Consider the following 14002-nt stretch of genomic DNA (forward strand, 5'->3'; position numbering starts at 1 on the left):
GAATAAAAGATTCAGAACTGAACTTGCTACTCATAACTTATTCCTGGTAACATTAGTTATCAAGGCTCTTAGTAGATAATGCCAGTACAGTACAATTAAGCACATTATATAGTTATAGAAATGGGGGAGGGAAGGTTTATTGAAACTTATATTGAAAGTTTGTTGAAGTCTTATACTAATAATTGGAATTTTTGCCCAGGAGGATGTATAACTTTCCCCAACTATATTTATTTATTTATTTTTAAATTTTATTTGCCACTCTTTTTGCTGTGGGGCTACTTTGAGTGGCTTATAACATTAAAACAGGGGGAAATAATTAAAAAATGTAAACATAATAGCAAAGCAATGAAATAATAAAAATAAAGAGGGAAAGGGGAGGAGGAGTGGGGCTAATTAGCTACTAGCTAATTTGTCTAGCAGGCCACTACCAGTGTGGTACTCCCCTATTAGTTCCCCAAGCCAATTGGCAGAGATTGGTCTTCAGGCCCTGAAGGATAGGATAGAAAGTGGGGGCAGACCTCACCCCAGGGTGGGGTGCGGATGGGGGAGGATGTTCCAGAAGGCTAATGCTACAGCCGAGAAGACTCTTTTCCTGGAAACTCTCACCAGCCAGAGTTTCTTGATCTATGGGATCTGCAGCAGGCCTCCTCTGCCAGCACATGTACAGTAGGCTTGTCTTAGTGAGATGAGACAAGTTGGTGCCTTCCAGGAGTTTTTAATTACATTTCCTGTTGCTGTTGAAATCTAGCCATGCTGGTATGATGAAAATATGTATATGGGCCAAAGCTCTGGGGCCAAGAAGAGAAACCACCATCATGTTATCCTTAGAGAGTAAAAACTTGCTATAGAACCACACCTTGAAGTCAGGGGTGAAATCTACTTACCTTTGCTACCAGTTCACAAATGTGAGCATGCGCGAAATCCTGCTTTCTAGCTAATAGAAAGTATTTCCACGTCACAGCTGATCGTTTTTACTACTGGTTTGGGAGAACTGATAGCATTTTTTCTACCAGTTCGGGCGAAACGATCCAAACCGGTAGCATCCCAGCCCTGCTTGAGGTGTGAATGTAAATCTGATTGTATCACAGTCCACTAGTCAATGATATTTGCTATATGAACATGATGCTTCTATGAGTGTCAAAATAAATATCTCTGGTTCTGAAGCTGAGTTTCATTACCGTGCTGATTGGGACCAGATATATCCCTCCAGGACTGTTTTCAAAATGTATTATTTGAAGGCTGTGGCATTCCATTTAACAGGAAAGTTTCTTTCAGACATATAGCAAGATGCATCAGTGCATCCTGACTTTTGCTAGCAATCTCCATCCACAGGAATGACCTGTGGATAAGAAAGGATCATTCCCTGCAGAGTTATGAGAATGGCTGGCAGTTTTCATTTCTGGAGGAACTTCCAAAGTTCAAGGTACAGGAGAGCTGTTGGTTGAAGATTGAATCTTAGTAAGATGCTTTTTGCAAAGATGTGAATTCCTTACAAAGTTTGGTCATGGAGTCATCTGGGACATATAGGAAGTTTGTTCCTGTTTATGTCAATGGCAAGAATTTAATTCACTTTGGCAAGCAGAATCAGACACCTGAAAGGAATTCTTGAGCTTTGTTTGTTTATAGTTTATTCCAGGTCACATTGGTTTCCTTTTTTACAAATCCTCTAATTACTTTTAATATCATGGTCTAGTTCTTCTAACAGTTTCCGGATTGCAGTGAAAGTTGAGAAACATGTACAGATGGTGTAAATAAGGATATGAGGAATCCCCATGCCTATTTTGTGAATGCTATACTAACACTAAGTACCCATGTATACCCTTCCAAAATATTTCGACTTTAAAAACTGCAGAAATAGCCTGAAGAATGTCAGGTGCACATAATCTAATCTTTTCCTCTTCTTTATGCAATTGAAAAAGGCTTTAAATATTGTGGAGACGGCAACCCGATGTTGATAAATCATGCTCTGCATCAGTTATGCAGAGTGGTGTGCAATTTATTTTTTAAAAAGTATTAAAAACCTTTAACTATGAGAACAGTATTAATATTAAAACAAAACGGTGACGTAAAACACTCAACAAAACTGGCTACACTGCCAATATAATACAAAACAATAAAGAAGCCAATCTCAACACCATCCTCTGAAGGGGTGAATTTATCAAAAGGCCTTATCTCAAATATCACTACATGTGTATCTTTCAAGTGATGGCACATAAAATAAGATCTCCAAGTGTGATAATTAAGTATGGGCAGGTTCTGGTAGATGATCTGGGTTGTGTGCAGAAACATGAGTGCCCTTGAAAGAAAGAGAGTTGGGTATTGAATCTTTTGTTTTCCCACTTGAGTCAAAAATCCAGTGGGACTGATTCCCTAGCTACTCTATTTGAGCTCTGTTTTGTATCCCTGTGAGTAATGTCCTTGAGAAAAAAAAGGGCTAGGCCTAGCAAATGGAAATAACAGGCTCATCCAGAATGTGTCAGGTGAGAAAGCTTAAGTAGAAGAGGAGATTGTTATTGTACTATGGTGCACACTGAATGCATTTTCAACTGTACTTCCTGTGATACCTCCTTCATAGGCAGCATTCCTGCTACCAGCCCCAGTCCAATTCCTGCTGTTGTGTGAAGAATACCAACAAAACCCAGGTATTATCACAAAAAGTGTGCATATGATGAAAGCGTCTGTGTCAAACATCTAAATCTGACCCCCCCCCAATTGTTTCTACCCCTCCTATCCAATCTGGCAAGAAGGGCATGCTCTAGGACAGCTGAAGAGGCATAGAAGCAGAGACTTTTCTCCTGTGGCACCCATCCTTTAGAAATCATCCCCCCCCCCACAATTAGATTGGCCCCATCTGTGTTGGCCTGTGGCTTGTGATCAAGCTTGAGGCCCTAGCATGGGTGAGAACCTATCTCCTGTTGTATGAATAATATAGGTCACATCATTCCTGGCCGCTATGTATTCCTATTTTTGTTTTACATTATGAATATTTTGCATTTTTACAATAGAATGCTTTCATAAATGCTTCTGACCACGACCAAATCAGGTTCCGACCAAAAAATTCACATCCCGCCCCCCCGTAGCCAATTTCCCCTTCCGCACCATTTTTTTGTGAGCGCCAAATTTCCAAAATTAGGTTCAGGTCACGACCAAATTGGTTTGCAACCAATGTTATAGAACAAATTATGGTCATGACCAGAGGTTCTACTGTATTTGTTTCCTTGTAATCCGCCTGAAATCAAATAGAAGTTTTTTTGGAGGGGGGGGTGTTCTGTTTTTGGATGTGCAAATTTATTTAGATGTTCTGATCAGTTCTGGGTCATTTGCTTTAGAGAAACTGAGGCAATGACTGGCCAGATGCTTCTTCAGCAAAAATGTCAGTATTTCCCTCAACACAAAGCCAGCCAGCAGTTGCCAGCTCATCTCTTGGTGTTATCGGTTGAATCTACGTCATCCTCTTCCTAACCTTGTTAGTCAGGGACAGCTAACCTGTGAGACAAAGCAAGGTCAGAAGGAGAGACCCAAGGAGACGAAATAATTCAATCTCCTGGGTCGAGTCAAGAAAGAGAGAGGGTTGCTTTCTCTGGCCCCACCGCCAACAGCACTGAAAAAATGCTTCTTCCTGCCCAAGGCCTCCCCTGCCAGCTGGCCCCCAACTCTTTAGGAACCCCCCTGGTAAATGCAGGCTGGGTTGCTAATTGAGAAGCCACGACATTTGCCTGTCAGACTCCGCAATGAGCAATGCTTAGCCTGTCAGAGGGAGGGGTGGTGGTGCAGCAGGGTTTGTGTTGTCATCCGTGCTTCTCCTAGTGCAAACCGGCGCTGAAGGGGTTAAAAAGGTGAAGGCCCCAAGCTTGATATTGAGGAACAGAAACAGGCGGGGGGGGAGGAGAGGGTGTGCGCGCGTAAGCGTGTGAGTGAGAGAGAAAGAACAGAACATCCTGTACCTTTGAGTATGAAAAAAAAAACGGTCCTGTAAGGGCAGAGTGGGGGTGGGGGAATGGAGGCAGGCAGGCAGGCGCTGCTGTGCGGGGGGGGGGGGGGAGCAGCTGTACTGAAGGCGTGCAAGAGATGTGTGAGTGCATTTGTGTGGGCTTGAGAAGGTTGAGTACATGTGCATAGACAGGGAATAGGGAGCTTGGGATGGGGAAAAATAACTGTGTCAGATGAGGAGCGCCTGTGTTGCATTTAAAAAGAACCTTAATCGGTTAATCAAATGATTCTGCATCAATGAAATCGGCAGAATTGACCTGTGACTGGAACAGGGATTTCTTGAAAGGGGCACCGAAAGGCAGACACCCTTCACTTGCAGAGGCTGCCTGTAGGTGTTGCTGCAAAGATCACTTTAAAAGAAGCTCCTGCCTCAGCTGAGGAGAACGCACGATGCCTTCTCTAAGATGGTGCTCACCAGTGGCAAGTTTGAGCATTCCTGCAAGTAAAAGCAGAGAATTTCTGAGGAGAAATTATGGAGAATCTTCCTTTGGTCATCTGTTAGAGGTTGAATAAAGCCCTTTTATTCATGATTATCATGTAGCAAAAAACAGTAAAGTCATCCTTAAATGTTTGCATCTGGACCAGACTTCAGGGAGAAGTCCTGGGCCTCCAGTCAACCCAGTGAGCAGGGTCACCACTATAACTTCCCAGTGAAAGCATCTAGGTTGCCCATTTAAGTGCACCCTCCCCTTCTTAATATCTAGAGCAGTGTTTCTCAAGCTTGGCAACTTGAAGATGTCCGGACTTCAACTCCCAGAATTCCCTAGCCAGCATCGCTGGCTGGGGAATTCTGGGAGTTGAAGTCCGGACATCTTCAAGTTGCCAAGCTTGAGAAACACTGCTCTAGAGGCTTCAATTATTGAACCTCATAGGTATACTGGTTCGGGTGGTTATCAATTATAGGATATTTCTTAAAGAGCCAGCTGTGTGAGGCCTGTGAAATCCAGTGGGGATTTTTCACGATATAATCAGAGGGTGGGAGGGAGCGTTCTGCCAAATGTGCTCATTAAGTTAAGAATAGACATAACACGGGGCATCAAGAACCTTAGCAACAGCTTCACTAGGAAATGATGGTGATTAAAGAGTGACTCCAATAATGCCATGAAATAAACAACCCTTGTCATAAAAAGTCTCTCTGAGAACATTAAGAAAAATTATACAGAGGTGTTACCAAGCAAAAAACTGTTGAAGAAGGAGCTTGCCATGATAATGTGACAGTGGACAATGAACAACGAATAGGAGCTGGTGTGTGATTTGGGGAGCTAAATGTTTGTGCAAGCAGAATTTTATGGCAGGAATTATTTTTAGGTTGAATAAGATGTTCTGGGTTAGGAAGGGTCAAGATGCATACAGTGGGTCGCAGAGTTGTTTGCCTGGGTTATAGAGTTGTTTTGCATGGCCTGAATCACATCAGTTCTTCGATCCAGCATAAAGCTATTTGCATCCACCCTCAGGGCCAGTACATAGAAGGAGTTGTTCCCACGGGCAAATTTGTTTTTCTTTTTAAGTTGTGGAGAAAGTGAAAGACCGATAAGTTGACTGTAACATTCCTACAATCTTTTTTTCCTTATATATACATGTGTGCCTGTGTGTCAGTTTTTGTGTGTGTGATGGCAGTGACACGTATACAAAAGGGTGCCTTTGGAATCATTTGACAATTGTCTTGCAAAAGCCTCAGACTTGTTTTCCTTAAGCTGCTGGTGAGATCCTAGGGACTGCTACAATAGAGTCTTGTCAGAATATACCATTTGTAAATCATTAGATGTTGAAAAACTATATGTGTGTGTCTGCTAATGAAATCACCATCTCACAAGTGGCACTTGCAGGAGAATTTTATTATCGTATATATTGTTAGACTTACATCCCTCCCTGTCTCCAGGGGCTCTGGCTTGTTTATTATACAATGTACTCCCTTCTCCATTTTTTCTCCACACAGCAACCTTGTAATAAAATAGACTAAATGACGATGACTGGCCCAACATCATCTAGGGAGCTTCCATCACTGAAAGTAAACTCAAATCTGCAGAAGTGAACCCCCTTGTTTTAAGCTGACATCTTAAGTGCTACATCACAACATTGATGCTGATCTTATCTGGTCCCCTAATTTTCTTCTTGTCTTTCACCATATTTCCTGGAAACAAAACACATCCTTAGTAGAAATTGCTTAGGATTCGTGCCTTAGGATACTCTTCTGAAACTACTGTGTACTTTTTGTAAATGCTGGAGTCCCACCAGAATTGCTGTTCAGCGCCCTCTCATGTGTTAATTGCATCATATCTTTGCTGCAATCTACTTCAGCATGAAATAGGGATATGAACAAGGGGGGGTCATTTCAGGAATAGGACCTTATATCAGACTTCTATTTGCCAAATTTTTACATTCAGTATTGATCCACATCTCTAAGAGGTCTGTCAACTGAAGCATCACTCTATACCACATGCAAGATAAGACCCTGGCTAATCACATGATGCTGTCATTGGGACTTACAATCACGAAAAGTTTTGTTATAGCCTTGATTAGTGACATAGCTATGTGTGAAAAGGCTTCAGAAACAGCAAATGCACTGCCTTGTGCTTACAGGAATAGTCTGTGTCAGGGGTGAAATCAACTTACCTTTGCTACCGGTTCACAAAAGTGAGGGCAAGAGCCACTTCCACACATGCTCAGGACTTTCTGCGCATGCGCAGAGCATCAAAAACAGGACGTGATAATGTCCGGGTGGGTGGGCAGAGCTTCCCACTGCCACTGCTACCAGTTCACCTGAGCCAGATAGAACTGGCTGAATTGTACCACTGGTCTGTGTTCTTATTCAAAGGATTCTTGAAACGTACTACATTTTATCCCCTTACATGATTTTACCATTGCATGATAAGATAAATCTTGTTGAATGGAAAATGTATAATAAAAACAAATCCTTTATTTTTGTGGATGAAGGAAAGATGGGTGTTTAACAGAGACCTAAAGGGAGAGGATAAGGTACTCAATAGCTGGCGAGTACCGGTAGTGAGTATCAACTACCTGACAATGGTCTGTTCTTAAGTACTGGCAAGAAATAGCAAGCTCTGATTAGCTGGTGGGTTGAAAGATCTCTGCAGACTTTCAAACATAGAAACAATCCTGTGGTTATAGCATCCTGTTGTCCAAATGGTTCTGGAAATTGTCAAGACAGTCTGGATCATTCTCAGGTGTGTTTTGAACAGCATTCAGAAGAATTCAGACAGGGGGAAAATGTGATCATCTGGAAGTGCTTTTTGGTACCCTAAGGAACTAGATTGAAAACCCAGTCAGCCAATGTGAATAACTATTGCAATCTTTTGAGTTTTGTGTGTGGTCTTATACTTTTCTTATTAGAATTCTCAGACTAGAGAAATAGAGTTGTCACCTTGTGTCATGATCTCCATCTGAGATCAGGAAAGCTGGATTTGAGGCGGTGGTGGTGGTGGTGGGGGAATCCTCAAAGGAGACAAAGGCCAATTTCCAAAGAATTGGCTTAGTTCATCTGCAGCTTTTTCTTTCTGATTCATTGGGATACAGCCTAGAGAAACACTGTTTCCTGGGAGTAGAAGGGCTGTCACTCAACTCAAGAGTTTTGCTGCCCTCTTCTGGAGTCTCCCAAATGTTCTTCGAAGACCTAAAAACATAGCAAATGTATATCAGCCTTAAAAATGAAGCATAATTACAGCAATATGGGGTGCCATCATACCCTCATCTACTAAGCAATGTGTCATAGTGGGACTTACTTCTTAGTAAACAGATTTGTGTGTGCATGTGTTTAAATGCCACATTAAATTCATTTCTGAAAAAGTAAGTGTGGTTATATCCAGTAGCTATATTTTGTTCTTTGTTATGGAAACACATAAGGGTAGTCAAAATATTTTGCTGCCTTCGACAATAAAGAAGATTTCATCTCTTTACCTTTGAGATACAGCTCATATACAAAATCCACCAGAATGGGCAATTTATTACTTATTTACTGGTGGCAATTATACTTCTACAAAAACAACTTCATCTGGTTTACAAATAGTAAAACAATTAAAGGAATAATAATCCCCTCCAAAATAATAACACTTTAGCAAAACATTTGTAAGACAAACAATTGAGCAGCAGGGAAAAGAAAAGAAAGCTAAAAGCTAAAGTATGAATTCAAAACATCTACACTTTGAACAATAAAATTCTTCTTCAACAAAGTATTTATGGAAAGAGGATTTTTCATACCCCAAAGAAAATGATGTGTGTATGGGGGGGGAGGGTTTCTGGCTGGATTTTCAAGTAGTTGCAACATAATGATTTGGAGAGAGCTGATTTTCTCTGTTGACAGTGATTTTCCAAAGTAACATGCAGAGGACTCTTTTTTATCTTGATCGCTTCCCACTCCCTCGATAGCAGTGGTGAAATGCATTTTTTTTACTACTGGTTCTGTGGGCGTGGCTTAGTGGGAGTGGCAGGGGAAGGATATTGCAAAATCTCCACTCCCACTCCACTCTGGGGCCAGCCAGATGTGGTATTTACTGGTTCTCTGAACTACTCAAAATTTCCGCTACTGGTTCTCCAGAATCTGTTAGAACCTGCTGAATTTCACCCCTGCTCTATAGGTAGAAAAATGCTAGAGCTTGAGCTAGTGAACCTTTCGTGTCCCTTCTTCTACTAACTAATTATTCTCCTTAACATCTTTTCATTCCAAATACAATGCCAATAAATTCTCTCTCAAGATCTCACGGTATTTTCCTGATATTAGGAGAAAGAGCAGAGAAGATTCAGAGGCCAACCCATATGATGGTGATGATGTGCCAGAGTTGTCATGCAGGGCACACAGGTGACATCACAATTCACAAACTATGTGAAGTGTAGTATTGTCACAGGTGAAGGATGGGTTGGCCTGTAGTCAGGTCAGGGTTCCATCAGGTTTCCTGGAAGTTTAAAGCAATATGAAGTACAATGAGTTGATAACTTCTAACAACATGGTATCTGCAGCTACTGGAGCTACAGCCATCTATTTGGTGTCGAAGGCTCTCCTAGCAATTCTAAGAAGCCCCCCCTACAACCCTGATTCAATGAACTTAGCCAGTGAGTTAAATGAAATAAGAGTTGAACATGCTCACAATGTATGTTGTTGCTGTTGCTCTCCTTCTCTTTCTCTTCCTTCCTGCCAGGCTTCATTGAGACTGATATCCAGATGAGAAATCTCACAATCGGAGATTCATGGCCATTTTAGATACTAGAGAAGCCTTGCTGGAAACTGTAGGATTGAAGTGCTGCATATTTAAATCCTGTCTCATTCTCCTACCTTTATTCTGTAATGGATTGACAGCCAATCTTTTCTCATGGTGACAAACACCTGACCCCTGATTATTGCTATTTAGATGGACCAATTCATCTCAAGCTCTTTGATTTTAATCTTGCCAGTTCTTACCTTCACATCAGCTCTCTAGGTTTCTCCTTCCCTAGAATTCTCCACCTTCCTTGAACCTTAAGGTGTCTCCCCTCTTTCGTCTAGGCATGAGGAACTGCAAGGGCCAATGTCTACCCCAAGCCTTCATCTGTATTTTGGCTGGGACTGTCAAAGTATCTTTGTTTCCTGATTTCCTGGAGAAGAAGGAGAATGTTTGTCTTCCTAATAGCAGGAAATGGGTAGGGTTTCCCCCAGTCCAAAAGTCTTCTATTCAACTTCAGGCAGCGGAGATTTGAGAATAGGAATGCCCATCTCATTGTGACAACAGGAACTGGTAGGGGAGAATTTCTATCTCTGATATGTCTTTCTCCTCTCCTCAATCTGGAAGTCTCCCTCTAGTTTCAAGTGGGATGGGATGGGGTCTCAGTTTCTCAATCTCTCAGTAGCAATCCAACCACCACCCCCAATCTCCAACCACTTATCATCATCTGAGTATGAAGAATTATTAGGCACTAGTGCCAAATTATAAGGCCAGTCTAGCAGTTATGCAGGTAGTGAAAATGGGAAATACCTTAAAAGGTTGATATTCCCGTCTGCAGTAGATCTTCTCAACCACTTCTCATGTTTCTCCTGTTTCTGGGTCACCTTTCCAGTGTTGACTATTATTTGCAAAATACCATCCTGCTTTTAGGCTCAGTTGTTCTGAATTGACAACCTTCCCCTTCCCACTTACCTTTTCTGATTCTTCCTGGAACACTGTGGCTATTACGTTTGCTTTACCACTGAAGAGTCATCTTGATTGTTGAACTAAAATAAAATAAGGGGAGAGAAAAAGATAACTGGAAAATGCACAAGAAGCCCTTGCTAACTATATTTTATGTGGTCAAAAGTCACTGGGAAAAGAAGCATATGGCAGCTGTAAGGCCATGTAAGGCGGAGAAATGGGGGTACAAGACATGTTGTCCTGAGCAGGAATGTCAAAAGGTTTAAAGCAATTTTTTGCTATCAAAGAATCGTTGCCATTTTATTATAGCCACATTTTAAAACAAATGCTGCATTAATGTATCCCTGCTAGCAAAACAGTATCAGTATCTGGTTTCTAAAGACCCACTGAGTTGAGCTGGGCTGCTGATTATGACATCCATCCAAACATTTATTTCTTCCATAATGTTTTTTTTCCAACTTCTCACTTTAACCAATTGTTCTGAGTTCCAACATTGGCCTTGGATCCAAATACTAACCAAGACTGACTTTGCTTGATTTTCAAGGTTAGTCAAGATTGGCTAGAAGGTATCACCTTATATCAAGGTGCTGGTCGCTACCTATAAAGCCCTACATGGCATCGGACCTGGGTACCTGAGAGACCGCCTCCTGCCGATTACCTCTCTCAGACCAATTAGATCGCACAGGTTGGGTCTCCTCCGGATTCCATCTGCCAGCCAATGTTGGCTGGTGACTCCCCGGGGGAGAGCCTTCTCTGTTGCAGCTCCGGCCCTCTGGAACGAGCTCCCTGTTGAGATCTGGATCCTTACTACCCTCCCGGCCTTCCGCAAAGCCACCAAGTCCTGGCTGTTCCAGCAGGCTGGGGGGAGCTGAGAAGCATCTACCTCCATAGAAATTGTGAATGTTGGTTTTGTTTTTAATATGTTGTCTTTGTCTTGTTCCCCCCTTTCCCTTGTCTTTTGTGAGCCACCCGGAGTCCTCCGGGAGTGGGAGGCATACAAGACAAATAAATAATAATAATAATAATAATAATAATAATAATAATAATAATAATAATAATAATCACCATTAGAAAATTGTAAGAACAGAAAAACGAACTTGAATATGGTCTGGATTGATTACAAAAAGGCATTTGACTCACTGCCACATAGTTGGATCATAAAATGCTTAGAAACAACTGGCATTAGCAAAAATATTACATCCTTTACTGAAAAGGCAATGAAACAATGGAGAACTGAGTTGGCAGTAGGGAATGAGAGCTACGGAATGGTTAATATCAAACGAGGAATTTTCCAGGGTGATTCACTTTCACCTCTTCTCTTCATCATCGCAATGATCCCACTATCAGTAATCTTAAAAAAAAATGAAATTAGGCTACCAAACAGCCAAAAAAGCTGAAAAAATTTCGCATTTACTATATATGGATGATTTGAAACTCTATGGAAAGTCAGAAATAGAAATCCAATCATTGACAAATACAGTCCGAGTATTCAGCACCGATATTTCAATGCAGTTTGGCATGGAAAAATGCGCCACTGTATCCATAAAAAGGGGCAAAATCACTGCATCTGAGGGAATTGAAATGCCCAATGGCCAACTAATTAAATGCAAAGAAAATGAAGCCTACAAATACTTAGGCATTCTGCAGTTGGATAACATCAAGCATGGAGAAGTAAAAACTATTGTCAGGCGAGAGTACACCAACAGAGTTAGGAAAATTTTGAAATCTAAATTGAATGGTGGAAATACAATCAAGGCCATAAATACCTGGGCAATACCAGTTATAAGATACACAGCTGGCATAGTTAACTGGACACAAGCTGATTTGGACCTTTTGGACCGAAAAACCAGGAAACTAATGACAATGCACTACAGTTTACATCCACGTGGTGATACTGATAGATTGTATCTGCCCCGAAAATCAGGTGGCAGAGGATTATTACAAGTGAAGCAAACAGTTGAAGAAGAAAAACATGCACTGGCTGATTATTTAAAAGACACTCAAGAACATCTATTAATCGAAGTAAAGAACAAAAATCTACTGAAGGCCCAACAGACAAAACAAGAATACAGAAAAGATGTGATAAAATCAAGAATGGAGAGTTGGCAGAACAAAGCACTGCATGGTCAATTTCTGGAAAAAATAAAAGATAAAGTGGACAGTGAACAAACTTGGTTATGGTTAAAAACAGGTACATTAAAGAAAGAAACAGAGTCACTAATCCTGGCTGCGCAAGAACAAGCTATCCGCACAAATGCCATTAAGGCCAAAATCGAAAAATCCTCTGATGATGCCAAATGCAGACTTTGCAAAGAAGCTGATGAAACTGTTGATCACATACTCAGCTGCTGTAAAAAAATCGCGCAGACTGATTATAAATTGCGGCACAATTCAGTAGCACAAATGATCCATTGGAATTTGTGCAAAAATTATAATATTAAAACAGCAACAAACTGGTGGGAACATCAGCCTGAAAAAGTCACCGAAAATCAGATGGTCAAGATCTTGTGGGATTTCCGTATACAAACCGACAAAATACTGGCGCATAATACACCAGACATCACACTGGTTGAGAAAAATAAGGTCACAATCATAGACATCGCAATACCAGGTGATAGCAGGGTCGCCGAGAAGGAACATGAAAAAATCGCAAGATACCAGGACTTAAAAATCGAAATTCAACGACTATGGCACAAACCAGCAGTGGTAATTCCAGTGGTAATTGGCACACTGGGTGCTATTCCAAAAGCACTGGAATTACATTTAAAACAATTAAAAATTGACAAAATCACCATCAGTCAAATGCAAAAAGCTGCACTGCTTGGATCTGCACGCATATTACGAAAATACGTTACGACGTCCTAGGCCCCTGGGTGGGGCCCGACTAGTAACCAATGCCAAATCCGGCGAAACAACTGGCCGCTGTGATACAATTGTATACCGTAATCATCATCATAATCACCTAATGACCTGTCTACTCAAGCATTTTTTTCCCAAGAAAAACCCAGCATGAACCATACAAGGACACTGTAATAGAAAGAGGCACAATTGAAAGTAGAGGAGTTGTGATGATTGTGCTATGATTATGATCATGATTTATCATTTGTTGCTTGTATGTACACTGAGAGCCTATGCACTGGAGATAAATTCCTTGTATGTCTAATCACACTTGGCCAAGAAAGAATTCTTCTCTTCTCTTCTCTTCTCTTCTCTTCTCTTCTCTTCTCTTCTCTTCTCTTCTCTTCTCTTCTCCTCTCCTCTCCTCTCCTCTCCTCTCCTCATTTCACGACCTTTCTTGCCACTGTTGTTCAGTGAATCACTGCAGTTGTTAGGTTAGTAACCTAACGTTTTGTTGTTAAGTGAATCTAACTTCCCATTGACTTTGCTTGTCAGAAGGTCACAAAAGATAATCACAAAATCCTGGGACCCTGCATAAATATGAGACAATTGCCAAGTGTCTGAATTTTGATCATGTGACCATGGGGATGCTGCAACGGTTGTAAGTGTGAAAAATGGTCAAAGGTCACTTTTTCAGTGTTGTTATAACTTCAAAAAGTCACTAAATGAATTGTTGTAAGTTGAGGACTACCTGTATATGCAGGATGTTCCAGTGCAAAAATGTCTTCGCAGAAATTTTAAACCATCTTTGATTTCCATGGAATTGGAATTTCATTTTTGAATTATTGCTTCCAGGCCTATCTACAGACTCTTTCTATACTGCATCTGTAAAAGTAAGTGTTCCAGGAGAGCTCACTCGGCTTCTGATGTCCCTCAGCCCCAACCTAGATGATGACACCAAGAGGAGGACACTTCGTGATATCGCTCAGTGTATCTCCTTGAAGGAATCTGAGGTGAAAGTCCTACCTTATAGGACATGCTGTAGAATGTGATGAGAAAGG

General features: G+C 41.2%; 1 protein-coding gene across 3 annotated transcripts in view; it reads left to right on the plus strand.

Moving 5' to 3' along the window:
- The window catches only part of LOC106539161 (uncharacterized), a 75378-nt gene that overhangs the window by 44600 nt on the left and 16776 nt on the right, over positions 1 to 14002 (plus strand). For 2 of the 3 annotated variants that reach the window (XM_087719903.1, XM_087719904.1), the window contains exon 2: positions 13797 to 13954. In XM_087719903.1, the coding sequence (XP_087576029.1) occupies positions 13868 to 13954 (87 nt within the window). In that variant the 5' untranslated portion in view covers positions 13797 to 13867. Of the gene's footprint in view, positions 1 to 8895; positions 9055 to 13796; positions 13955 to 14002 lie in introns of those variants that run through there. The other variant, XM_087719902.1, reaches the window with a different exon arrangement.

The sequence above is a fragment of the Thamnophis sirtalis genome, unplaced genomic scaffold, assembly GCF_051295495.1.
Source record: "Thamnophis sirtalis isolate CommonGarterSnake01/CBP01778 unplaced genomic scaffold, rThaSir2_p1.2 scaffold_7, whole genome shotgun sequence".
NCBI lineage: Eukaryota > Metazoa > Chordata > Lepidosauria > Squamata > Natricidae > Thamnophis > Thamnophis sirtalis.